Consider the following 16,079-nt stretch of genomic DNA (forward strand, 5'->3'; position numbering starts at 1 on the left):
TCTCTTTCAAAAATTTTTCCAAGACCTTGCATACTACAGATGTCAAACTAACAGGCCTATAGTTACCTGGATCACCTTTTTTCACTTTCTTAAAAATAGGAACTATGTTAGTAATTCTCCAGTCATATGGTACAACCCCTGAGTTTACAGATTCATTAAAAATTCTTGCTAATAGGCTTGCAATTTCATGTGCCAATTCCTTTAATATTCTTGGAAGAAGATTATCTGAAGCCCCTGATTTAGTCCCATTAAGCTATTCAAGTCTGGCTTCTACCTCGGATGTAGTAATATCTACCTCCATATCCTCTTTCCCATTTGTCGTCCTACCATTATCCCTAAGCTCCACATTAAAGACTGAGGCAAAGTATTTGTTTAGATATTGGGCCATGCCTAAATTATCCTTAACCTCCACTCCATCCTCAGTGTTTAGTGGTCCCACTTCTTCTTTCTTTGTTTTCTTATTTATATGGCTACAGAACCTTTTACTATTGGTTTTAATTCCCTTTGCAAGGTCCAACTCTATATGGCTATTGGCCTTTCTCACTTTATCCCTATATGTTCTGACCTCAATAAGGTAGCTTTCCTTGCTGATCCCTCCCATCTTCCACTCCTTGTAGGCTTTCTGCTTTTTCTTTATCACCTCTCTGAGATGCTTCCTCATCAAGCTTGGTCTACAACTCCTGCCTATGAATTTTTTCCCCTTTCTTGGGATGCAGGCTTCTGATAGTTTCTGCAACTTTGACTTAAAGTAATTCCAGGCCTCCTCCACTTTTAGATCCACAAGTTCTTCAGTCCAATCCACTTCCGTAACTAATTTCCTTAATTTTTTTAAGTTAGTTCTTTTGAAATCAAAAACCCTAGTCACAGATCTATTTTTGTTTATCCTTCCATTTAGTTTGAACTGAATTAGCTCATGATCTCTTGAACAAAGGTTGTCCCCTACAACCATTTCTTCTATGAGGTCCTCACTACTCACCAAAACCAAATCTAAAATGGCATCCCCTCTCATTGGTTCAGCAACTACTTGGTGAAGGAATCCATCAGCTATCGCATCCAGGAAAATCTGAGCCGTATTATTATTACTAGCACTTGTCCTCCAGTCTATATCTGGGAAGTTAAAGTCTCCCATGATCACACAATTCCCATTAGTATTTACTTCTTTAAAAACATTAAAGAGGTCTCTATCCATATCCAGATCGGATCCCGGCAATCTATAGCACACCCCAAGCACTATCCCAGGGGAGTCTCTAGTAGCTTTCTTCCCCAATGTGATTTTTGCCCAGACAGACTCTGTCTTATCCATTCCATCACTTCTTATTTCTTTACATTCTACCTCATCATTGATGTACAATGCTGCTCCACCACCTTTACCTTTATTTCTGTCTTTCCTAAACAGCACATTCCCTTCAATACTTGTAGTCCAGTCATGACTACTATTCCACCATGTTTCTGTTATCCCTATAATATCTGGTTTCACTTCTGCACCAGTAGCTCTAGTTACTCCATTTTGTTACCTAGACTCCTCGCATTAGTTTACAAACATCTTAATTTTTGCTGTTTGGCTTCGCTCACATTCTTTACCCGATTAGGCACAGTCATTCTACAGCCAGTATCACCTATTTGACTGGCATGTAAACTCCCCTTCCTCCTTATGTCCATTCTCCTACCCACGGCTGTATCATTTCTTACTTCATTTTCTTTCCTCTCAATGTTAAAATCCGGTGTGGAGATTACCTGGACATCTCCCAACCATCTCCCCCAGATTCCTAGTTGAAAGCTCTCTTGATCAGTTGTGCCATTCTCCATCCTAGAAGTCTATTTCCCTCCCTACTCCTGTGAAGTCCATCCCAGGAGAACAGTCCTCTGTCCATGAATGCTTCCCAGTGGCCATACATCCCAAAGCCCTCCTTATAGCACCACTGCTTGAGCCATCTGTTGAGCATCATAATCTTTTCACACCTTTGTTGCCCTTCTCTAGGAACAGGCAGAATCCCACTGAAGTTCACCTGAGCCTCGATTTCATTCAGTGTCTTCCCCAGCCTGGCATAGTCTCCCCTCATATCCTCCAGCAAGAATCTAGCTGTATCATTTGTTCCCACATGAAGGACAATCAGTGGATTCTTTCCCGCTCCCGTTAGGATCCTCTTCAGCCTCAGGTCCACATCCCGTATCTTAGCACCCGGCAGACAGCACACCCTTCTGTTCTCTGGATCGGCTCTTGTTACAGGCCTGTCTATTCTTCTCAGAAAGGAGTCCCCAATCACGTAGACCTGCCTTTTCCTGGTGATGGTGGCATTCTTCAGTCTATCCCCTGTTCCCTCTGGCTGCATGTCCTCTCAATTCCTATTCTCCCTTGCAATCCTCTGCAACCCATCCTGCATCCTCCTGGAGCTCATATATGGTATTGTTATCTCCATTGACTCTTGCCCTCTTCTATAGGACTAGCTGCTCTTCTCTTTTTCCTTGCCCTCTCACCTTCAGTGACCACCTGCTGTGCCCCTTCTTCGTTTTCCAATTCCGCAAACCTGTTCCTGAGCTCTGTTTCTCCTTCACTAGCCCATCTTTTCCTCTGCCTGGTTCTCTTAGTCACATGCTTCCACTGTCCACTTTTCTCACCCAGCAGTCTCCCCTCAGAGTTCTTTGGTCCTGCTTCCATCTGCAAGTCTGAGCTTTTCCCTTCAGCCTCCTCATGTCTTTGCTCCATCATCTGCTCAAACCCCCTTCTAAACTCAACCAGAGTTTCCACCTGCATCTCCAATCCTCGAATCTTTTCTTCCATCAGCTCTATCAGGCAGCACTTCATGCTGACAAATCTCTTTTCAGGTACCCCCTCCAGGATCATGTACATGCCGCAGCTTCTACATCCAGTCATCTGCATTGTGTCTTCCACTACTGGGTCACTATCACTGCTACCTCTGTGTCTGTCATAGCCTTCTCACCTAAGTCCTGTTAGTCCGGAAAACACAAACCAAACCAAAACACCACCACCCACAGCAAAACAAACCCCCAAAAAGCACCAAAATACTGCCAGACCACCATACACTCCCTTCACTAGCCTGTCTGCTCCTTTGCCTGGCTCTCTTAGTCTTCCCCCCACACTCCCCTTACAGACTCCAACTCAAACTCCCGTTTACAGCTCTGGTTCCTGGCTCCTGTGCCACTACAATTGTCTGTGCTGCTGCCTGACTGGCTGGCTACCTTTATAGGACCCCTATCATCATCCAAGACAGATGGCTGTTCAGCCTCCTTTTGAAAACCTCCAGTGAAGGAGCTTCCAAAACCTCCTTAGGCAGTGTCAAGGTTCCTTCCCCACTCTGAACTCTAGGGTACAGATGTGGGGACCTGCATGAAAACCTCCTAAGCTTACTTTTACCAGCTTAGGTTAAAACTTCCCCAAGGTACAAACTATTTTACCCTTTGCCCTTGGACTTCCACTGCCACCACCAAACTTTATCTGGGTTCCTGAGAAAACGTAGTTTGGACACGTCTTTCCCCCCAAAATCTCCCAACCCTTGCATCCCACTTCCTGGGGAAGGTTTGGTAAAAATCCTCACCAATTTCCATAGGTGACCACAGACCCAAACTCTTGGATCTTAGAACAATGAAAAAGCATTCCGTTTTCTTATAAGACGACTTTTAATAGAAGTAAAAAATAATCACTTCTGTAAAATCAGGATGGTAGATACCTTACAGGGTAATTAGATTCAAAACATAGACAATCCCTCTAGGCAAAACCTTAAGTTACAAAAAAGACACACAGACAGGAATAGTCATTCTATTCAGCACAGCTATTTTCTCAGCCATTTAAAGAAATCATAATCTAACACATACCTAGCTAGATTACTTACTAAGTTCTAAGACTCCATTCCTGTTCTGTCCCCAGCAAAAGCATCACACAGACAGACACAGACCCTTTGTTTTTCTCCCTCCTCCCAGTTTTTGAAAGTATCTTGTCTCCTCATTGGTCATGTTGGTCAGGTGCCAGCGAAGTTACCTTTAGCTTCTTAACCCTTTACAGGTGAAAGGATTTTTCCTCTGGCCAGGAGGGATTTTAAAGGTGATTACCCTTCCCTTTATATTTATGACAGGCAGTCTGTTCCATTGTCCCACTGTTTTTATAGTTAGGAAGGTTTTCCTGAGATTTAATCTAAATCTCCTATGCCACTGGTTCTCAAACTGTGGGTCAGGATCCCAAAGTGTGTCACAACCCCATTTTAATGCGGTCACCAGGGCTGGCATTAGACTTGCTGTGGCCCGGGACCAAAGCCCGAGGGCTTCAGCCCTGGGCATCGGGATTCAGGTTACAGGCCCCCTGCCTGAGGCTGGAGCCCTTGGGCTTCAGCTTTGCCCCTCCCCGACCCCCCTCCTGGGGTCATGTGGTAATTTTTATTGTCCGAAGGGGGTCACAGTGCAATGAAGTTTGAGACCCTGTCCTATGCTGTAGTTTGAACCCATTGACTCTTGTCCTGCCCTCTGCAGCAATAGAGAACAACTTTTCTCTCTCTCCGTCTATTATAGCAGCCTTTCAAGTATTTGAAGACAGCTATCATGTCCTCCCCTTAATCTCCTCTTTTCCAAACTAAACATATCCAGTTCCTTCAGCCTTTGCTCATATGACATGTGTTCCATCCCTTTGATCATCTTTGTCACTTGCCTCTAGATCCTTTCCAGTTTCTCTGCCTATATATTGGTGACCAAAATTGGACACAGTACTCCAGCTGAGGCCTAACCAGCACCAAGTACTATCGCCTCCTGTGATTTGCATGCTCTGCCTCTGTTAATGCAACCTAAAACTGCTTTTGCTTTTTTTGCAACAGCGTTGCATTGCTGACTCATGTTGAGGTTGTGATTCACCACAATTCCCAGTTTTCCCCCATTCTGCATTTGGTTTTTCTTCCCTATGTGTAGCACCTTACATTTGTCTTTGTTGAATTTAATTTTGTTGGCTATAGCCCAGTTCTCCAATTTATTAAGATTGCTCTGAATTTTATCTCTATCCTCCAAAGTGTTGGCAACCCCTTTTAGCTTTGTGTCATCTGCAAACTTGATCAGTCTGCTCTCTATTCCTACATCCAGATTATTAATAAAGATGTTAAATAACACTGGGCCCAGAACAGATATCTCTAGAACCCCACTTGAGACCTCCCTCCAATCTGACATCATTCCTTTAATAGTTACTCTTTGTTTGCAGTTCTGTAACCAATTTTGTATCCACTTAATGGTAGTTCCATCAACCCTGCATTTCTCCAGCTTACTTAACAGAGTGTCATGTGGGACTGTGTCAAAAGCCTTGCTGAAGTCTAAGTATATTATGTCCACTGCATTCCTCCATCTACCAAATCCTGTCAAAGAAGGAAATCAAGTTGGTTCAGCATGATTTCTTCTTGGTAAATCCTGCTGACTGCTAGTGATCACCCCTTCATCCTCCAGGTATTCACAAATGAAATGTTTTATCCATTGCTCTAGTTGCTTCCTAGGAATTGAAGTCAGGCTGACGGGTCTATAGTTCCCCTGCTCCTCCTTTTTCCCCCTTTTAAAGATGGGCACTATGTTAGCCTTTCACCAGTCTTCCAGGACCTCTCCTTATCAGACTAAAGAGCCTGGGTAACACAATGATGGTTGCCTTGGAAATGCTGAGAGCAAGACCTTTTCCAAGTTAAGGAAGTATGGGCTGGATGAATGCACTATAAGGTGGGTAGAAAGCTGGCTAGATTGTCGGGCTCAACGGGTAGTGATCAATGGCTCCATGTCTAGTTGGCAGCCGGTATCAAGTGGAGTGCCCCAAGGGTCGGTCCTGGGGCCGGTTTTATTCAATATCTTCATAAATGATCTGGAGGATGGTGTGGATTGCACTCTCAGCAAATTTGCGGATGATACTAAACTGGGAGGAGTGGTAGATACGCTGGAGGGGAGGGATAGGATACAGAAGGACCTAGACCAATTGGAAGATTGGGCCAAAAGGAATCTGATGAGGTTCAATAAGGATAAGTGCAGGGTCCTGCACTTAGGACGGAAGAACCCAATGCACAGCTACAGACTAGGGACCGAATGGCTAGGCAGCAGTTCTGCAGAAAAGGACCTAGGGGTGACAGTGGACGAGAAGCTGGATATGAGTCAGCAGTGTGCCCTTGTTGCCAAGAAGGCCAATGGCATTTTGGGATGTATAAGTAGGGGCATAGCGAGCAGATCGAGGGACGTGATCGTTCCCCTCTATTCGACATTGGTGAGGCCTCATCTGGAGTACTGTGTCCAGTTTTGGGCCCCACACTTCAAGAAGGATGTGGATAAATTGGAGAGAGTCCAGCGAAGGGCAACAAAAATGATTAGGGGACTGGAACACATGAGTTATGAGGAGAGGCTGAGGGAGCTGGGATTGTTTAGCCTGCAGAAGAGAAGAATGAGGGGGGATTTGATAGCTGCTTTCAACTACCTGAAAGGGGGTTCCAAAGAGGATGGCTCTAGACTGTTCTCAATGGTAGCAGATGACAGAACGAGGAGTAATGGTCTCAAGTTGCAGTGGGGGAGGTTTAGATTGGATATTAGGAAAAACTTTTTCACTAAGGGGGTGGTGAAACACTGGAATGAGTTACCTAGGGAGGTGGTAGAATCTCCTTCCTTAGAGGTTTTTAAGGTCAGGCTTGACAAAGCCCTGGCTGGGATGATTTAATTGGGAATTGGTCCTGCTTTGAGCAGGGAGTTGGACTAGATGACCTTCTGGGGTCCCTTCCAACCCTGTTATTCTATGATTCTATGATTCCTCAGTGACCATTCCAACATCTCAGCAGGAGTCCAGCCCACTGCTCCTTCCAGAATCCCTTCCCAGCTTCCCTCTTCTTCCACATCTGGTTCATCTTCCTTATGCTCACCTTCAAGTCTGTACAATCCCACATCTTCTCTCCCTGGGCCCAAGCCCCTTCCTCTTCTATTCCTTCCCTCTATGCATCGTCTTGGGCAGGGGACAGGTACTGCCTCCCATGAGCCAAGTGCCTCCCACCCCAGCTCCAGATTCCTTTCTGCCTTCCTGTGCAGAGCCAGAACCTCCCCACCCAAGGCATTCCACGCTTGTGCGCTGGCTGAGCACCCATTTGATGGCAGTCTCCTTGGGACAGGGTCCCTGGCTGTCAGTGCGCATTGTGATGTGGCCTGTGCTGCTGTGGAGACAATACTAATTAATCAGCCCATTGAACATCCAGTTTTCTTTTTGTCCCCAGAGGAATTCCAAGCGAGGAAGGAGGAAGGTCCCTTGCTGTCATATTCAGTTGGAGCCCTGACACTAACGGCAACTCCTTCTCCCCCCATCAAAAACTATTGGCTTGACAGTTGGAATTCATCTCTTGGTCGGGAGCCAGTGCACACTGGAGACACATCTCAAACAGTTGGTGTTGCAGGCACTTACGCAACGCATACTGTGAGCCAAATGCACTGGCTTCTGTGGGAGCTGCTGGGAGCTCAGCACGTCTGAAAACCAGGTCACTTCCTTGGGGGCCTGAATGTGGAGTTGGGAGCCTAACTTTGGGCTCCTGATTTTGGAAAACATGATATATTAAAGGAGTATAGAGTTGGTAAGGAAAGTCCATCAGCTTCCAGTTAATGGAGGCCAAGTAAAGTCTCATGTAACCAAACTGGCTGGCCATTTTCAAAGGTTTCTAAACCAGAATCCTGGCTCTCGAGGCCTTTCAGTTCCAGGAGGAGCTGGATTTGAACTGTCACATCTGATCACACTACTATAGTTTGAGTCCCAGGTTGTATCTGGCTCCAGAGTGCACCTGTTTTCCAGTGCTAGTTCAGATATGGCTGAAATATCATGAATGCAGCTATCTGAGGTGGCAGATCTCATGAGATCACCTGAGACTTCCACTGTTTGGGGCTGAACTTTCACAAGAACTAATTTTGGGGTAGTTGCTTCATGGCAATTGGATGGGCTGACTTCAGGAGAGTCTTTTACAAATTCTCTCAGTGCGGAGAGCAGCTTGTTCCTGATGCAGTGGTGATCTCACACACCTAATCCTCCTTGCAGTCCTCTGGAGCTGTTCCTTTGTGCTTTGGGAGATCACCCTGGTGGAGAATATCATGCAGAGGAAATGTGCTGTGACAGACACAGAGTCAACTGCTTGTCATGCTTTCCACATGCCCACAGTAATGTTACTGTTCCACCTCATGGCATGAATTATCTGTACAGCCCGTCATGCTGTGGCATAACCTCTCCACAGAAGACTGTCCCCAGACGGTGCACCAAGAATCTCTCGTTCATTAGTGCTCCAGCAAAGAATATTTGAAAAGGTTGACTTCAAGTGACAGCCTTGACACAAACACACACATGCATAATCAGCAATCGTTTCATCCCATGCTGGGCATCTGGGAATTGGAGGACATTTGGTTGATTTCATTACTGTGTCAGAAAGTGGAATTATTCTTTCCAGGCGCCTGTGCAGGTACATAAGATACTCCGGAGGGAATTCTGTGCCAAAAAATTAAAAATTCTGCACACAATATTTTAAAATTCTGCAAAATTCTACAAGTTTTATTTGTCAATAAATAAATGTGGAGGTTCCAGCATGCCAGGGGGGCTGAGGATGCAGGGGATGAGGTTCAGCAGAGTGGGGTTTGGGTGTGGAGGGCTGGGTAAAGGGGGTTCTGGGTGTATGGGATGAGGCTTGGGAAGGGTCTGAGTATGGGGGGAGGGGTCTGATGCAGGGGGTTGGATGCGGAAGGATGTGGAAAAATTGGAAAGAGTCCAGCGGAGGGCAACAGAAATGATTAGGGACTGGAACACATGACTTATGAGGAGAGGCTGAGGAAACTGGGATTGTTTAGTCTGCAGAAGAGAAGAATGAGGGGGGATTTGATAGCTGCTTTCAACTACCTGAAAGGGGGTTCCAAAGAGGATGGATCTAGACTGTTCTCAGTGGTAGCTGATGACAGAACGAGGAGTAATGGTCTCAAGTTGCAGTGTGGGAGGTTTAGGTTGGATATTAGGAAAAACTTTTCCACTATGAGGGTGGTGAAACACTGGAATGCGTAACCTAGGGAGGTGGTGGAATCTCCTTCCTTAGATATTTTTAAGGTCAGGCTTGACAAAGCCCTGGCTGGGATGATTTAATTGGGGATTGGTCCTGCTTTGAGCAGGGGGTTGGACTAGTTGACCTCCAGAGGTCCCTTCCAACCCTGATATTCTATGATTCCATTCAGCACAGCTTATTTTATCAGCCATTTAAACAAAACAGAATTTAATGCATATCTAGCTAGATTACTTACTAAATTCTAAGACTCCATTCCTTTTCTGTTCCCGGCGAAAGCATCACACAGACAGAGAGAACCTTTGTTTCTCCCCGCCCTCCCGCTTTGAAAGTATCTTGTCTCCTCATTGGTCATTTTGGTCAGGTGCCAGCGAGGTTATCCTAGCTTCTTAACCCTTTACAGGTGAAAGGGTTTTTCCTCTGGCCAGGAAGGATTTAAAGGTGTTTACCCTTCCCTTTATATTTATGACACTTGTACAGGATGGTTTATAAGAGAAGGAGTTTTTTGACCTGATGCTTCTCTGCTTTCCCCAGAGAACACACCAACAAAGCCTTCGCTTCCCCCCCACACGCACCGCCCACACAGATTTGAAAGTATCTTCTTTCCCCATTGGTCCTTTTGGTCAGGTGCCAACCAGGTTATTTGAGCTTCTTAACCCCTTACAGGTAAGGAGGAATTCTAGGCTACCCTTAGCTGAATGGTTATGACATCCCTGTGCTGACCCAACTGCATGTGTGGGTTCTGAATGGTCTGTTGCCTTTTCACAGTGTCTTGCCTGCTGGGGCTCATTACCTGGTTCTCACTTGCCAAGCTGTAAAACTGCTGAGCAAAGAAAAACTGATTAATTCCCACAGGGGCTGAGTTAAGATTAAGATTACAGGAGTTAAGATTACATGGGCTCCCCTAATTTGGGCATTTCCTAACTTTTGTATGTTTGGTTTGGCAACCTAAATGATGTTCTTTTAACGCACTTCCGTGTAACGTCCTATGGTTTGTAAAAAGGCAAAACCAATTCCCGGTATTTGCAACAGTCACACTGCTCCCACCATGCATTAGCGGCAGGGTTGGCACCCTAAGCTTGCAGCACAGACCTCTACCACAGAGCAAACAGACCTGAGCTGGCAGCAGGAGAAGGCTGTGGACTAGCCACTAGTTGAGGCCACATAGCACACTGACACAGTGTGGTACATTTGCAGGAGGTGCCATGTTTTACAGACACATGTTTTATATAGATCAAGCACAAAGATGTGGCAACTTCATTCCTAGAGACAGGGTGACTGAGACCTGGACCTGCCATCTTAGAGACTTGGGCTCTGGTCCCCGCTTGTGGAACCCCACAGCAGGATGTGAATCCTTGTCAATAAGAATGGTGAAGGGCACACCCTGATTAATCCTAGTCAGGAGAAGTGAGCCTAGAGCTCCCAGCTCTGAGTACTGTCCCCTAGGCCAAAGGGAATTGTGTTGAGGGGTTGGAAGTTGATGATCATTCATGTTACCTGTGTCCCACCCAGAGGTTCAGTGGTCTGGCCACTGAATAGGTACACGGGCATGCATGTGTGATTTTGCTGGATTGGGGATGGGTTTTGGCAGCAAGTGAGGAGCAAACTCTGCTGAGCAGCACAGTGGTGCTGGAACTGGGGGGTAGGGACGCAGGGCCCATCCACTTCTTACCGGGGCAGACCCTCCCCTTTTCCCCCCAAGACCCCACACCTGGCCAGGCAGTGGGGAGCCCAGCCAGTTGTAGGAGCTGTGTGGACTCTCCACCTGCCCGTGGTGCAGAGGGGAGGCCAAAAGCAGCCCCCAGCCCATGTCCCACCCAGGGCAGGTGGAGGGACCCAGGCTGCCCATGCAGCATGGCTCTTGCCCCAACCAGGCTCTTGGCCAGATTTGAATGGCTGTTCAGAGGCCAGCAAAAGCCCAAAAGCACTCCTGCTGCAAACTACACAAAGGTTGGAGCTCTCTAGGGAAGAGCTGAAAGTATTTTAATATTGGCACATTAGGTGATCTTCATCCTGGGGTCACTGCCTCTCACACTGCAATAGAAAACACCCTTTTCCTTAATTCCAGCCCATTTGGTCATTTGTAGCTGATCATTTTTACACTCAGATTTATAAAACTGTTCCTTTCACAGTGCCCCAGGGCCCGTGTACTAAACACAGTGTGTGTTTCTGTATCACAGCGCACAGCAGACAGGACTAGCGGAACCCTAGAAAAGCTGGCAAAAAGCAATGAGCTTGTACCCTGCCCCTGAGGTGACCAGGCCCAACTGAGGAAGCAAATTCCAGAAGTGGGAAAGGTAGCGGGGGCTCTGTTCAAGGCAGCTGGGAGGTCACTAAGCAGCAAGGTAGTTATAGCTCTGGCATGTGCTGGGACCACTTGCCTCGTGTTTCTAGCAGCCCACCAAGCATCTTGATAACACAGTTGCTTTGGTTAAAGCGCTCTCTGCCTTGTACCAGCTCCATCCCCAAGTGGCTGGGTCACCGAAGATCACCATGTCCTGATGCTGAGTAGGGGCACTTGTAACACTCCATGCTGATGCCATGTCACCATGCAATAGAGTCTTAGTGGATGCCATTTGTCATTAATGTCAGTAAGAGCACAAGCAGGCCCATCCTCAGTAGACACAATATCGTGATGTGACAGTATGTCATCATGTGGGGTGACATCAGCACACTCATCATGGGGCTGAATGGGGCCAGAGCCAGCAACACACAGGTGGATTTCAGCTAGCGGCCATCCAATCTCATCTCAGCGCTCAGGAGGGTTGGCCGGGAACGCAAAAGACAGAGTCCTTTGAACAGGCTTTGCCCCCATCATGCATGGAGCTGTGTGGATTGTTGTCACCTTGTCAGGGTTCAGATTCACACATTCTCCAGGCAACATTTCTTCTTTCTGCTCATGGCACAGGTCAAAATGATGATGTGCTAGCAAGGAGTCCTGCCTGCTCCTCCTATGGAAACCCACCCACTTCCAAAGTGCATTAAGCAAAATTGGATTAAAGTCCACTTAAATGCTGAATAAGAGCATCCACACAGTGGTTTAATCCTGTTAGTTCATTCAGATTAACTGTCCTGAGTGTCTTTCTGTGGGGAAGCCCACACAGAACTGGAGTAGGCGAATGCTTTCCCCATCCCAGTTTTCAGTGCTGCCCTTCTGGATCCCCCAAATCCCATGCCGTCCCTTCTGCCTGTGACCTACTCCTCAGCCACCCTCCATAAATCTCCACAGAAGACATTAGGGGTGGTTGGTATTCTCACTAGGCTTCTGCCTCGAAGACTTGGCCTTTGCCTTCGTTGTTCAGCTAATGTAAACTGTGGCTTGTTGGATTCCATCACCCTTAAAGGCTGAGATAAGATTTGAGGGTCAGAACCTCAAGGGAGATCTCCTTCCATAGGACCAGCCCTTGTGTAATTTTTCATCCAACCAGTCAGGTTATTTTGCAGTGAAAATAGATCACCTAAAATTCTCAGGTCAGCTCACAAGATGTTTCAGAGCCACAGAAAAGTGCCTTTTGGATGGTGTCCCTGCTCCCATCCCAGGCATTTGCACAGCTGTGTGTTTGGAGGGTGTCCCTGCTCCCATCCCAGGCATTTGCACAGCCTCCTTTCAGTCCTAGGAAGGGTTTAACATACATCTCTGTATTGTAGTTTAACTGCCAAAGCCTTCCCAGGGGCCTTCTTATTGGACCCTAGAAAAGGTTTGCCACCCCAACAACTCCCCCCAAGGCCTGTGGGCAGCAGTCTGTAGCAGAGCTATGATAGTCCCACAGGAAAAGATGTTTCTCCGCCATCCCACAAGTGACAACTGTCCCCTTACGAGGCATTTTTGACTTAATTGTTTGAAACCTCAGAACCAGTTTGGATTGTTTCTGTTCTGGATCAGTTTGGGGAAAAGGGTAAGGTTGTCTCTTATTTTTTCTCATTGCTGGTGTGGTCATTTCCATGTGCAGAGTGATAGTGCAGCAGATACATACGTCACAGTACAACCGACGTACATGCTAATCAAAAGGCAGCAATGACCAACACCAGAGTTCCTCCAAGCCTATGGCTCTGCAGGCTCACCTGGTTAAGGTGTGCCAGTTTCACAGCTAACTGTGCACAAGGCATTGATGTGGCCAGCATCACGTTTGACCACCTCTGACTGCCACTGGGTGACTTGGATGTGGCGTTTCAGTGTGCAATCAAGAAAAACTCAGCTCCCCCAACCTTCAGGATTGTAGTTAAGTGCCTTACCCACTCCACCACACAGCCACGAGCACTGGACAGCTGTTCATTTCCCACTGAAGGAAGCAGGGGATGAGGAGTCAGGCCTCTTGGACTCTATTTCCAGTGCTTACTTTCACTCTGTGATATTGGGCAGCTGGTGGCCTGTCCCTGTACCTCAGTTTCCCCATTTCTCCACTGACTGCAGTGATAACATGGGGATATGCCAAGACTTAAGAAATGAATGTTTAAGCACTTAGATAAACTCTGCTGAAAGACACTGCGGCAGGGCAGAGTTCTTACCTCTCCATTTTCCCAAGGGAGTTGCAGCACTCCCAGTGTCTAGGTTAATGCCAGTTTCAATTGTTTTCTAGATCTCCGCTTTGCAGTCAAACACTCTGATGCGGAAGGTGAAGCGGACACTGCCCAGCCCCCCTCCGGAGGAAGCTCACCTGCCTCTGGCCAGCCAAGCCCACTCCCAGCTGTACTTGCCCAGCTTCATGCAGAAGGGGGTAGGAGAACAGGCCACTCAGGTAACCAAAGCCAGCCTTCTCAGAGACATCGACCGTGACCTGAAGCTGGTGGAGCATGAGTCCACGAAGCTGCGGAAGAAGCAAGCAGAGCTGGATGAGGAAGAGAAGGAGATTGATGCCAAGCTGAAGTACTTGGAGCTGGGCATTACTCAGAGGAAGGAGTCTCTTCTGAAGGAGAGGGGAGGGCGGGATTATCCTTACCCGAGGTGCCTGGGCGAGAACCGGGACTACATGTCTGATAGCGAGCTGAACAATTTACGCCTTTCCAGCTATGAGGGCAGCAGTCTGCTCAGCAGGCCCAGCACTGCCCCCACTAACCATTACACTGACTTCTCCAGCACACAGTACACATCAGCCTCCTCCTATGCCCCTTACCCATACCCAGCAGCCCCACCTGGCCCTGCCGCCTTCCAGCAAACACGGCTCCAGCCCCCCCACTACCCTGTGGTCAGCAGTGGCACATCTCAGAATGGCTTCCAGGCTGGCCAGCTCCCCGCCTTCCCCTCCCAAAGTACATATCAGACACACAGCTTCCCTCCCAGTACCGGTTACCAGCCCCAGCTGGGCTTTCAGAGCCATCAAGGCTTCCGGCCGCCTCATCACTACCAAGCTCAGACCACATATCCCAACCAGCCACCCTCACAGCCAGCACAGAGTGCCCTCTTCCAAACTCAGGCAGATGTGCACACCATGCACCAGAAGCCATGGCAGACATCACTAGCAGACTTGGAGCAAAAGATCCCCACCAATTATGAAGTGATTGGAAATCCCACCGTGGTGATCTCCTCAGCAGCCCCAGAAGTTACATACAGCCCCACGACAGTGACCAGCAGCTATGCCCAGCACACGGCCCCAGAGGCCAGGCCAGCTGACCAGAGCAATGCCATGCAAAGCCCCTCAGCCAGTTACTCTTCAGATTCTCTGTACACAAACCTGGAGCAGAACATTCCCCGCAACTATGTGATGATCGAGGACATCAGCGAGCTGACCAAAGAGAGCACTGCAGCAGACAGCCACAAGGGGGAGATGCAGGTGCAGAGCAGCACTGGCCACCAGATCAAAGAGAAGAGTGAGCTGGTGGAGATGGAAGGCTCCAGCAGAACTTGCTGCTACTCCAAAGCAGAGGAGGAGTCAGAGGAGGATATGTATGATCAGCATGGTGCCGACCATAGGGGGAAGAACAGCTACCACAGGGGTATGGAGAGCAATGGCAGGATGTCAGGCAGTTCCAGCAGCCCCTGCTCCTATTATGGGGACGATTATCGGCACTCCGCACGCTCAGACAAGCATGGCTCTGGACTGGGAATGCAGAAACATTCCTCCAAAAACCTGGCCCCTGCTGTCATCTCATCCAAGCGCAGTAAACACAGGAAACAAGGCATGGAGCAAAAGATCTCCAAATTCTCCCCCATAGAAGAAGCCAAAGATGTGGAGTCGGACCTGGCCTCCTACACAGTGACTACGTCTATCAGCAGCAGCAATGTGGCATCCAGGGCAAAGAAGCTTCAGGACGAGATCACCTACGGCCTCAAGAAGAATGTGTATGAGCAGCAGAAATACTATGGCGTATCCAGCAGGGATATGACAGAAGAGGACGATCGAGCGTATAGCACTGGAAGCAGATCTAGATCGTCGGGTTATGGGACAGAGAAATCATCAAGCCGCGATGCCAACAGCAGAAGCAAATCCTATGAGAGAGAGTGCATGGAGAAGCCTCAGAAAGGAAGCTCCAAACCATCTTCCCTTAATATGAGTCAGAGTCGAGGGCGGCCTCCGATTCGTACACAGACCACTGAAGAGGAAAGTCCCATCAGCCCTTTAGGAAAGTCTGTGGGCATGTCCCGCTCCTCAGGTGGACCTCTCCCTCAGTCCTCTGGGGACAGCTGTTCCCAGTTCTGCTCCAGCCACTCGTTGCCTGATGTGCAAGAACATATCAAAGATGTGCCAAGGAACCACTCTTACAAGCATGAAGAAGGTTACATCATGGATGATTCACATTGTGTTGTTTCAGACAGTGAAGGTAACAGTTACCTGTGGTGACATACCCCAGAGCATGCTCCTATGGGTCATTTGCAAAGACAGTCTCACAGCCTGCGTTTGCGTACCATGTGCCTTTCTCCCTTCTTCCACTGCATGTTCCAGGTGTCTGGTGGTAGTATGTCAGTGTTCAATGCCTGCTGCATGTAATGATGTGTTGTATTTGTTGGGGAGGGGTCTATGACGTGTCCCAGATGCATGTTATAAGCTGCTTGCATTCTTTTATCTCATTGCATGGCTTCAGTGTGGGGTACGCTCCCACCACGGGACCGAGAGACTGACTGTACTC

At 47.9% G+C, this 16,079-nt stretch overlaps 1 protein-coding gene across 1 annotated transcript in view; it reads left to right on the plus strand.

The window, feature by feature from the left end:
- Positions 1–16,079, plus strand: part of BSN (bassoon presynaptic cytomatrix protein) — a 464,875-nt gene that overhangs the window by 397,969 nt on the left and 50,827 nt on the right. Inside the window, exon 6 of the mRNA XM_084633753.1 lies at positions 13,595–15,773. Within this exon, the coding sequence (XP_084489879.1) occupies positions 13,595–15,773 (2,179 nt within the window). The remainder of the gene's footprint in view (positions 1–13,594; positions 15,774–16,079) is intronic.

This window comes from Lepidochelys olivacea (assembly GCF_965140295.1).
Source record: "Lepidochelys olivacea isolate rLepOli2 genome assembly, chromosome: 7".
Classification (NCBI taxonomy): domain Eukaryota; kingdom Metazoa; phylum Chordata; order Testudines; family Cheloniidae; genus Lepidochelys; species Lepidochelys olivacea.